Source organism: Mus caroli, chromosome 1 (assembly GCF_900094665.2).
Source record: "Mus caroli chromosome 1, CAROLI_EIJ_v1.1, whole genome shotgun sequence".
Taxonomy (NCBI): domain Eukaryota; kingdom Metazoa; phylum Chordata; class Mammalia; order Rodentia; family Muridae; genus Mus; species Mus caroli.
In genome coordinates this window covers 181,876,503-181,887,785 of record NC_034570.1, presented here as the reverse complement: position 1 = coordinate 181,887,785, position 11,283 = coordinate 181,876,503, and the positions used below count along the sequence as shown (strand labels likewise).

Here is an 11,283-nt window from a genome sequence, read left to right as displayed (position 1 = left end):
CTTTTTTTTTTTCCCAGACAGGGTTTCTCTGTGTAGCCCTGGCTGTCCTGGAACGCACTCTAGACTTGTTGGGCCTCGAACTCAGCCCCACCTTTTTTTTTTTTTTTTTTTTTTTTTTTTTTTTTAATGGAAACCTTCACTGCATTAGAATGTTTTTCCTTTTGAAAGCTAGTGAAATTGATCATCTCAGTTTGTGTCAGGCCCATGAAGAATGCAAAAACCTAGGATCTGATGGCTTTGGTGCTTAAATCCTCAAGCAGGGGAGGGGATTACTATGTAGACATCTGCACAGGCTTTTCCTCAGTCTATGGAGCAGTAAGAGAAATGCCGCCAGACTCCAGAGAGCCCACTCTCATTCCCATTTTAAAGAGGAGAGGTGAGAGAGCTGACTTCAGCAGCCGTCAGGCCATCTGGTGCTCTCCATTTCTGCACAGAGACCTTCTGGACCCTTGACCATGCACTTCTTGAATCATGGTGTGGCTTTAGACTTCAGTGTGATGTAGCGGACCCGAATCCTTTGCGGCACATCAGATATAGGAAACATTCAGGTAACAGCACTAAGACCCCCACCCCTCCATTCAGCTATCAAATTTATTAAAGAACAACAGCAGCTACACTGAACAGTCATTCTAGCGTACATGAAATAAGGTTTTCTTTAACAGTATTTCCTAGGATCTTATGAGCTTATGTCTTGTTATGATTTATTTAGTCTTGAGAAAAAATAGCCATGTCCTATCTATCCTGTGCATAGAGTCTAATCAGGCCAATCGATGCAATTAAGAGCTAAAAACTGAAAAGTGATAAGTGTCTGGGTACCTAGTAATCTTCCTAACTTAAAGGCTTTAGTGTACTAGGTGAAGCTTCACCCGCTGATAAGCTAGGGATCCTGTGCCCTGGAGGCATTCAATAAGAAATATGTACCTAGAGCCTGAAAGATGTGGCTTTCCCAGGTTTGCTCATTATTATATATTAAATAAAGAGGTTTTCAATCATAAGTTGAGCATCAGAGCATTGTGGAATTTTGATGTTTGATATAATGATGCATTTTTAACAAAGTGAAAAACAAAATGCAAAAAGGTAACATGCCCATTAGGATGGTGTCCATGGGGCTGTCCCCCATTAGGGTGGTGTCCACTTGGGCTGTCCAAAGCTGGTCTGAGGCAGTGACCAACCCTGGTTATGCTCTGTTAGAGACTCATAGGGAACTTTTCAAAGTATTGGTGTCTAATCTGACCCACATCTTGGAGACAATGCCTGTACACCTTAAAGCTTCTGTCATGGTTCTAGTGCCCAGCCAGAGCTGAGACCACTTCTGTTCAATGGGGATTCCTTAATTTGCTATCTAAAGGTCTGTAATGTATGTTTGTTATATTTAACCAGAATCTTTCTAGGTCTGTAGTGTATGTAAATAGATTCTAAGTGAATATAGCACTTGGATTTTCTGTACTCCTGAGCATTTTCCGTGTGTTAGCTCATTTAACCATGAGAGACTGCATTGTTTTTATCATGAATTTAGAGCAGGAAACTAAGGAACAAAAGCTCAAATTACTCCACCAAAGTTAAAAGTGTGAGTAATGAACAGAAAAGCAAGTCCACGTAGATAGAACTGATTCCGGGATCAGAATTCTTAAATTTCTCCTTCTCAGAAATATGCTTAAAGGAATAACTACATATACACATGTGTACTAAATAATTTTTAAAGGATAAAGACATGACTATGGACAGCAGATAAAAGTGAATCCTGAAGGTAACAGACTGCTTGGTAATGAGGCCTTGAAGTAGCTGGCAGGCACATGGTTATTAAAGCTGCTTATCTGAATTACTGCGATGGTGTAGTTACATATGGGAGATAAGTGAAAACAGGATGCCTAAGCTCATAAAGGCGCAGAAGAGCTGGAAGAACATCGACGCGTGCTCAGCGTGCCGCTCTTCCATGTAGCCTGCAGAATTTATAAACATGAGAAGGGCATGTTACACAGCCAAGTGACTCATGTGAAGACCGTGATCAGTACTCAGGGCTGACCTCAGTGTTTTACGGTGTGATGAGGTTTCAGTGTCTCTGTCCACATGGGTGATTGCCAACATACAGAAATAACTGTAGTAATGTTACTCAGTTTGCCAATAATTGTTCCATATGTGTTCGTAGGGTTAACAGGCTAGATGAGACTTTAAGCTGGGTGAAGAGCCACAGGTTATAAGTCTCCTTTAGTAACAGCTCATGGATCACATTGGCTACTTTTTTACTCAGAATAGTAAACTATTTTACCATATTAAAAAAAAAAAAAGAAGAAAGAAGCCTAGACCTGAGAAATCTGAAGTTTCTGAAAGTAATGACATAACATTGTTCCATTACAGTGGATGAATATATCGCCATTGCAAAAGAGAAACATGGCTACAATGTTGAACAGGTATGTAGAAAAATGTGTGCGCACATCTGTCTGTCTTGTCTGTGTCTGTGTGTACTGTAGCATCTACCTATGTGAAAGCCAGAGATTGGTGTCAGTCTATCTTCTTTCATACACCCACACCCCAACCAAAAAAAAAGAAAAAGAAAAAGGAGACCAGATCTCCTGATGTTGCCCAAGCCACCATGGCTCTGCCTCAGCCGTCCCAGTAGCTGGGACTATGGCTATGTAGTACTACTTCCTGCTTTAAAGCAGAGATTCTTAGAGCTAAGTATTTCACCCTCCGAATTACAGTAGAACTGGTGGGTTTGTCTGTAGAGAAGAAAGATCAAACTTGTGTAAATGAGTCTCTGGGGAACGCTCTTCACAGAGTAAACTGAAAGTAAACTTTTTGAAATTGGCATGATGATTATAGAGCAAAACAACTGTTTGGGGCATTTTTGAACCTTTTTGGTGGCCTATTTTACAGTTTTAGTTTTTGTTTGGTTGTTGGGGAGTATTTTTGTCTTGCTGTGTAACCTTGGCTGGCCTAGAATTTGAGGTGATTCTCCTGTCTCTGTCTCCCAAGTGCTGGGATTACAACCATGCCTAAATCCCGTTCTGTGTGTATGTCTTCCATTGGTTTGGTTGGTTGGTTTGAAGCATGGTCTCTTTAGTGCATTCCTGGCTGCCCTAGAGCTCATTATGCAGCCCAGACTGGCCTCAAACTTACAGAGATCCTCCTGCCTTTGTCTTCCAAGTGCTAGGAATAAAAGGATGCACCAGGACACCTGACATGCCTTCCTTGTTAATCTTTGAGAAAGTTAATCTTTTAAAATATGAGTTTATATTGGCTTATTTGCATGTTTATGTACAGAATTTATTTATTTATTTTTTTTTTTTTAAGATTTATTTATTTATTATGTGTAAGTACACTGTAGCTGTCTTCAGACACTCCAGAAGAGGGCGCCAGACCTCGTTACGGATGGTTGTGAGCCACCATGTGGTTGCTGGGATTTGAACTCTGGACCTTCGGAAGAGCAGTCGGGTGCTCTTACCCACTGAGCCATCTCACCAGCCCCAGAATTTATTTTTAAGCTTACCACTAAAGATTATCTTTGTTTACAGAATGAAAGTTTATGCATTAACTAGTAGTTATACCTATTATTTAGAAACGACTTGCCAGCCAAGTCATCGAAGTTGTTTAGATGACTTCTAATAATTATATGTATGTATACATTATGGTAATAGGAAAGTAAGTATACAAATGTGGGTGAGGGGCGGGTCAGAAAAATATGTACAAATGTTTTATTAAATTTGTGGTAATTAAATTGAGGCAATTGCAGTGAAAGTGCCCTTAAGTCTTAGAATTATGTTATAGGCTAAATATTTAGTCTAAATTACTCTAGAAGGTCAAAGCTTGGTATTTCTCTGCTAAGTCCGACTGAGTATTCCTGGTTCTTGTGTTGTAATTGATGATTTCATTACTTATTGCAGTTACTGAGAGCATTTAGACTCTTTCCCTACATACTGATACATTGATAAAATTCTAATAGAATCTTGTCATGAGCCTACAAACCTGCTCACCTCATGTCACTTTTTCTTACTTCTGCCACAAATATGACATATACAAGTACTTATTCTGAGGCCCTTACTTAAAATAAATAAATAGGTTGTTACTCTGTTAAAGGTCCCACACTGAGTTTATAGTAAGTTGAAGTCATAGGCTAAAACTTTAAATATGATTTGTGTTTAACTCTAAGTGTGGTAGAAGTAAGTCCATTAAAACCAAAGGCGGTGGTTTCTCTTCAAAGGCACTTGGCATGTTGTTCTGGCATAAACACAACATTGAGAAGTCCCTTGCGGACCTCCCTAACTTCACGCCCTTTCCGGATGAGTGGACAGTGGAAGACAAAGTCCTGTTTGAACAAGCCTTTAGTTTTCATGGGAAGAGCTTTCACAGGATTCAGCAAATGGTATGGTGATTTGGGGCTTATGCAAATTATAATTGTGATACCTCTGAATTTAACTACTCACTAAATATAAAATGCTTTTCACTTAATTTTAATGTTAAAAGTTTTTGAAACAGGTATATTTGCATGCAATATTTTCTACAGTTGTCCACACATAACATATGTGTGCTATTTCATTAATGAATTGTTTACCTGGTGTCAAATGTGTGCGTAATAGTTATTAAATTAATTCAGTGGTTGTTTTTTTAAGGGGGAATAATAATTTAACTTTATTTTTGGATTTTTGTAATGTTTTGATTTCTTATTTTAGAACTTTCTTCCATTTTCTATATGAAAGTCCTTTTTTTTTAAAGTTTTTGAGAGAATACATGAGAACTCTGTCTGTCATTGCTCCTCTCCCCACAGCTTCTCCCATGTTCCCCACCTCCCTTTCACATTTATAACCACTTTAATTATTGTTGTTACATATATGTGTTTACACATGCACACACATGCACACACACATGCACATCTACATACAACCTACTGAGACCATGCAGTGGTGCTCATATGTATTCTCTCCAGGGCTGGTCACTTGGAATTAGACACAGTAACTAAAAAGCAGTACCTAGACAATACTGAAGGAACACAGAAATTCTGAAGTTGACATTAGTATGACGATTAGCAATGTGGAAGTCCATCTTAAATCTGTGTTGTCCAGTGTTGTCCAGGTGCCGCAGAGAGTTGTTGATGCTGCCTTTGCCTTTTGTTTTTCAAGGAAAAATGTCTATATTACTATTGTCTATATTGCAAGTTCTTAAATTTTTAGTGTTGCATTAAAATAATGTACATCAAGCAGCTGGCACTTTTGTATATTTTAAGCAATGTTTCTGCATCCACATGACTTCAGTAATTGGACGGAACACTTTGGTTGGTAGTTCACAACCTTACTTGCCAGTGTGACACAACAATACATGCGATTGCCGGTCATTGTAATAGCTGAAGACTGTTAGTGGTTAAGATCTGTCTGCGTTACTTACTAAGAACTAGATGTAAAACTAAAGTGATTTTAAATGGTCACTGTTAAGTACTGAGCAGCTCTTGGCCTAAAAGAGGCCAGACTCAAAGGACTATATAGTGTGATTCTCTAGTGTGAAGTTGATGTTGATTTCATTTAGACACCAAAGGCTCTAAACTAAAGAAAGGAGAACTGAGTTACTCTTAAGAAACACATGCTGAACGCTAGCAGAGCCATGCTGGGACCATGGAGGACATTCTCATTAAGTTAGTGTGTGACATCTTCCCTCTCCCCCAGAACCATGGGTTCAGCAGCGTCAGTGACTTTGGTACAATGGAGTTCTATGACTATTTGCAGTACTTTTTAGTTGTTAGTAAAGGTACCACGACATGGCTTTCATTTATGCCTTGATTATCAAAGAATATATAGTTAATCATTTGGTGATCAGAGTTGATGAACTAAACTTTCCAACAGTAACAGGAATTTTTTTTAAAAGCTTCCAGATAAGACAATTGCAAGTCTTGTAAAGTATTACTATTCTTGGAAAAAAACTCGCTCAAGGACAAGTTTGATGGATCGCCAGGCTCGTAAACTAGCCAATAGACACAATCAGGGTGACAGGTAGGTCGTACGTTTGGCCTCTGTTGCACTGTTGGGGACTTTTCACGGGACTGTGTAGTTTTCATAAGACAGAAAGCAACTGCAGCACTGTGTCTGCTGTGGAGCGTGCAGAGTTGTCCGAAGCTCTGACTGTAGGAGCTGGACATGCTAAGCCGAGACTTTTCTTCTTTCAGCGTTGCTTGTTCAGTGTGACTGAAAGACAAACTGGGACGTGGTTCCACGCTCTAGCACCAGCCCCATGAGGCCTGGTTCCATCCTAGTCCTCCACACTCAGACATATTAAACAATATATTCTGTGCAAGATGGCCTTTCTGCATTTCCTGAAGTAACAAAGCCCCCCCTACCTTAGCGTGCTTTGTCCGTCTTTGCACCACGCCCAGAACTGAAGTCACCGGCATTACCACAGAGAGCGAGTGCCCTCTCCCACGAGGTACTTCAGAGGTTTTTTTATTTTGTTCTTCCCACAAAATCTCTTACTTTTTAGCTAGAAATCTTTATTAAATGGTTCTGTAAGCCCCAAAAGACGGATGTTTCTTAGGTCCCTATTACAACCGTTCTGCCTAGTGACAGCTCTGAGAAAGATGTGTTAGAGTTACGGGAAGACATGCTGCTCTTGTCTCTTTCAGTGATGATGATGTAGAAGAAGCTCACCCCATGGATGGAAACGACAGTGACTACGACCCAAAGAAAGAAGCCAAAAGAGAGGTGACGATCCTGAAGAGCCTCTGTGCTTGTTACATTGTAGCTCATGGAGACCAACTTAATTCTTTACCTTAGGGGTTTATCCAGGCCTAGAGCCAGGTGTGGTGGTGCACACTTTAATGCCAGCACTTGAGCTGCAGAGGCAGGTAGATCTCTGGAAATTTGGGTCCAGCTTGGTCTATTTAGAGAGTTCCAGGCCTGCCAGGACTACACAGTGAGACCCTGTCTCACAGAGGGTTGGAGAGATGGTATGTTGGTTAAGAACACTTACTACTCTCTCAGAGGACTGGAGTTTGGTTCACAGCACTGAGGTCTAGTCTGTAACTAACTGCCCGTAGCCCAGCTTCAGGACGCCTGACACCTCAGCCTCAGCGAACACCTGAACTTAATGAATACATACATACAAATCATTAAAAATAAATATCTGGGGGAAAGACAGACTTTAAGCTTAGGAAGTAGACTTCAATGAGGATTTGAAGTTTGAAAACTACTATAATATTTAGAACCTCTACCATCCATTAAATAGTAGTATCAGGTTATATCCTCTAGTCACAGATAAGGCACAATATTAGTCACAGATAAGGCACAATATTGCCACAATATTAGTCTTTAATCTGCTAAAGATAACTAAACTCACTTTTACATGGTAAAATTGTAGAGTTTCTGGTTTTATTGTCCAGTTTTTCCCAGAAATGTTTTTCCCATGTTATAGCAAAGTATACATAGTAGTGTGTGTGTGTGTGTGTGTGTGTGTGTGTGTACAGTGGACACTGGGCTGAGGCTGGGTCAGTGTGAGGTGAAGAACCCCCATAGCAAAGTGTTCAGCTGCCTCAGCATGCTGACCATAAGGACATTTATAATCATTAAGAAAAGGCTAAGTTATGCTGTCTAATAAGGTAAGGAATTCTAGATTTGTTCTAGTGCCGGCAGACAAAGGTGGGTGAGGTTAGGCAGCTTGTAGCAGTTAATAACAGCACTGGACCGGAGACGGCTGGCTGGGCTCTGTTCTATCCTAGGTTGTAAAGTGTGTGATTTCCCCAGCAACTGTCACTGCTCAGAAAACTGCCCCTTCTGGTCCTTACCATCTTTTGATGACATTTTAAAATCCTACATTACTTCAGCTTGGCACTCTCTAACTTTCCTAAGTTTTAGATTTCAGTATTTTCCCAATGCCAGCAGTATCCAGATGCCTTAATTTCTTCATCTGCTTTCCTTATATATGTGTGGCTATGTGTGAATATGTGCATTATGAATGCGGGTACCCGTGGAAGCCAGATAGGGGCATGGGGGTCTTCTGAAGCTGGAGTTACAGGCAGTGTTGGGGCTGGGGATGGAACTCAGGCCCTCTGCAAGAGCACTTCTCACTCTTCTGATATTCTTACTGTTGCCCTCTTAGAACCAGAGTGCTTAATCAGACATGCCTGCCTGCCTGTCTGTGTCTAGTGCTCCTGTGTGGAGGTCAGGGGTCAGTGTCTGTTTCTTCCTTTGCTAGTTTCCATTGCTCTTTCTGTTTTTCTTCCATGAATGTATGCATGCATGCATGCATGTATGTATGTATGTATTAGACAGGGTCTCCCACTGAGCTTGCTGTTCTGACTAGACTAGCCAGCCAATGAGCTGCAGGAATTCCTGACTCTCCGCACCCTCTGGGATTATGATCATGTGCTTCTGCACCAGGTTTTTTGTGGGGACTGGGGTTCACAACCCAGGTGCCCATGCTGCACAGCAAGCTGTGTCCTTACTGAGCCCAGCCCTGTATTTTACTCACCTTTGCTGTCTCTTTGCCTTTTCTAAAGTTTTTTTTTTCCTTTGTGGTCTATTTTGGAGAAGTATATATTCCATTATTTTACTGCCTACTATTTTGAGCTAGCTATTCCTGTATTTCTATTCTTGTGTACTCAGGAGATTCTATCTTCTATATTTAGGGTATACTCCAGTGCTGGCACTCTCGGTGACTTCCCCATTAGATGCTTTGACTCCAAACCCTACTGATTTGTGATTTGTGTTTTTACCCACAATTTTAGTCACATCTTGTTTTGGTTTTGGTTTTTTAACTTATTCAAACTTAAATTTGTTGTTTTCTTTTTTTAAATTTGTGTATATATTTATTGATTATTTGGGTTCTTTCTTGACACAGTCCTTCCTTTACATATAGACTTGCCTTTTTTCCTGAGGAATATCCTTTAGAAATTAATACACGTCTATGAGATCTCTGAGATCCGAATATGTTTGTCCAAATAGCGTCTGCATTTGCTTCTGCTAATTGTGTAGGCCCTACCATCTGAAGCTACTAAAGGGGACTTTTCAAGCTACAAAGATAAAAGTTTAGGGGCTAAAGCACCTGAGGCAATTCTCAGGGGAGACTTTTCAAGATTTCTTTTCTTCAGCCAAGATCGGCACAGTCATGACTACTTCTAACCCTCTCTTGTGGTGGAGTGAGCGGGGCAATTTTCCTCCTTTACACGGTCATGTGTATCCCTTCCAGCACTCTGCCCTCATGGCCCCCACTGAAGCCGGGGCCTTCAGGCCTAGTCCAGCTCCCACACAGCTGTTCATCCTTATGGATTCTTCCTCATGCTTCCAGGCTACCTCACTTCACTGCCAGCTTGAAAAACCTTCGGTCCAAAGATTTTAAGAGGCGTCTCTCTGGACATCACATTTGCCTTAATTACTTTGAATTTTGAGCAGTAAGGTAAATTACACTTGACTACTCAGTTTTATGGATACACTTCCTAAAGAACGCAGTTCAAATGTATCAGTAAGATGTGTGTCAGGTCTTAATGGATTCCTCACAGAAGCTCAGGGTGACACTGATGACTTCCTGTTGGTTTATTAAGTGCTCATAGTACTTACTAGCTCATTGTCATCATTTTCAGAACAACTTTCCTAACTCTTCTGAGGCGTGAACTGATACCCAATACTTGCATTTGGAGTTGAATTATATGTAAGCCACATACACACATTTGACAGTGTCCATACCATCAAAGTCAAGGTCATCGTGCGTGACTTATGGTGTATATGTATGGTTTCTGAAACTCCAAATAAAACCTTTCTCTTTTTACTAGCGGCCTAACATGCCACATGTCATTTCTAAACCGTCTTCTCTGTTGGTCTTTTTGCAGACCTACCTCATATGTAAAATTTGTAGTTTGGAGCAAGGTTGCTGCTCTGGTCTTCAGTGCATAAGCACATGGGAAGAATTTACAGTGTAACTTATTTTTCCAGCACACTTAGTCCTTGGGACCTAGAAACTAAACATTTTATTGAATTAATCAGAAATACACTTTGTCACCGTGCCACGTACACCCCCACTGCGTGTGTCTTCTTTGGACTTGTACGTAATGAACCTGGTTGGGAGTACTTTTGCAGTGCAGAAGGTTTTTCTGTTTGTAGTAGATTGTTTACTCTGTCTACATTTGTGAAAACCAAGGCCTTGCTTCTCTGCCTTTGTTCTCTCAGGGTAACGCTGACCAGCCGGTCCAAACCAGCAAGATCGGCCTGGGCAGGAGAGAGTACCAGAGTCTGCAGCACCGCCACCACTCTCAGCGCTCCAAGTGCCGCCCTCCTAAGGGCATGTATCTAACCCAGGAGGACGTGGTGGCTGTCTCCTGCAGCCCCAACGCAGCCAACACCATCCTGAGGCAACTGGACATGGAGCTGATCTCTCTCAAGCGCCAGGTATTTCATAAAAGTCATGCGCTGTAGGATTTTGTCCATTTGTTCATCTGCTCCAGTTCAGATTAAACTCTGTGGTTTGCAGATGTTCTGTTGTACAAGTTACGTTGTGGGAGCGGAGTGTTTGTTTTGGGGTGCAGCCGTGACCTCATGGTTAGATGTGATACTGAGCTCCTGAGCTACATCTCTAGCTCAGTGTTACTCCTTAAAGCCTCTCATGTATAGCTTATGGGGTTCCTCTGCCTATAGATAAAAATCCCAGCATTGTTATCCATCAGCATTAATGCTAAACAAATTTTATAGCTCAGTAGGCCTCGACTTTCCTGTGGAATAAGGAGTCATAACCATGCTGGTTTTCAAGTTGTTGAAAGCTGTCTGCAGTGATATGTGCGGGTTGCCGAGCACATTGTGATGCTCATTGTGGGTCATAAATATCCTCGTGGCTTTTCAGTGCTAAGACACTAGTCTGTAAACTGTGAAGATGCTACCAGAAGGCCTTATGAAAATAAACTGGAAATTTCTGCTATTGATATAAAAACAAAAAGTATTGCCCCAGTGAAGGGTTCTCCTAGTTATTCATTTGCCATGTGACATAGTAAAGGTTTACACCCACAGCAGCTCACCTTACACAGACCAACAGCTGTCTTCCACGCTTCCCTAGCATCTGGTTTTTGTTGGTTTGCTTTTTTCTGTTGTGTTGTGTTGTTTTGTGTTGTTTTGTTTTGTTTTGTTTTGTTTCTGAGACAAGGTTTCTCTATATAACCCTGGCTGTCCTGCAACTTCCTCTGTAGACTGGGCTGACCTTGAACTCAGAGAGATCTGCCTGCCTCTGTCTCTTAAGTGCTGGGATTAGAGACATGTCCCACCATCACCCAGCTCTCTTTCTCCTCTCCTCCTCTCCTCTCCTCTCCTCTCCTCTCCTCTCCTCTCC

The 11,283-nt window shown here is 41.2% G+C and overlaps 1 protein-coding gene across 6 annotated transcripts in view; it reads left to right on the top strand.

The window, feature by feature from the left end:
* Rcor3 (REST corepressor 3) overlaps positions 1–11,283 on the top strand; it is a 40,101-nt gene that overhangs the window by 7,833 nt on the left and 20,985 nt on the right. For 4 of the 6 annotated variants that reach the window (XM_021157796.2, XM_021157805.2, XM_021157787.2 and 1 more), the window contains exons 4-8: positions 2,356–2,408; positions 4,199–4,360; positions 5,851–5,975; positions 6,602–6,680; positions 10,137–10,355. In XM_021157796.2, coding sequence (XP_021013455.1) covers positions 2,356–2,408; positions 4,199–4,360; positions 5,851–5,975; positions 6,602–6,680; positions 10,137–10,355 — 638 coding nt within the window. Of the gene's footprint in view, positions 1–434; positions 549–2,355; positions 2,409–4,198; positions 4,361–5,850; positions 5,976–6,601; positions 6,681–10,136; positions 10,356–11,283 lie in introns of all 6 variants that reach the window. The other 2 variants (XM_029474636.1, XM_029474630.1) reach the window with 1 other exon arrangement.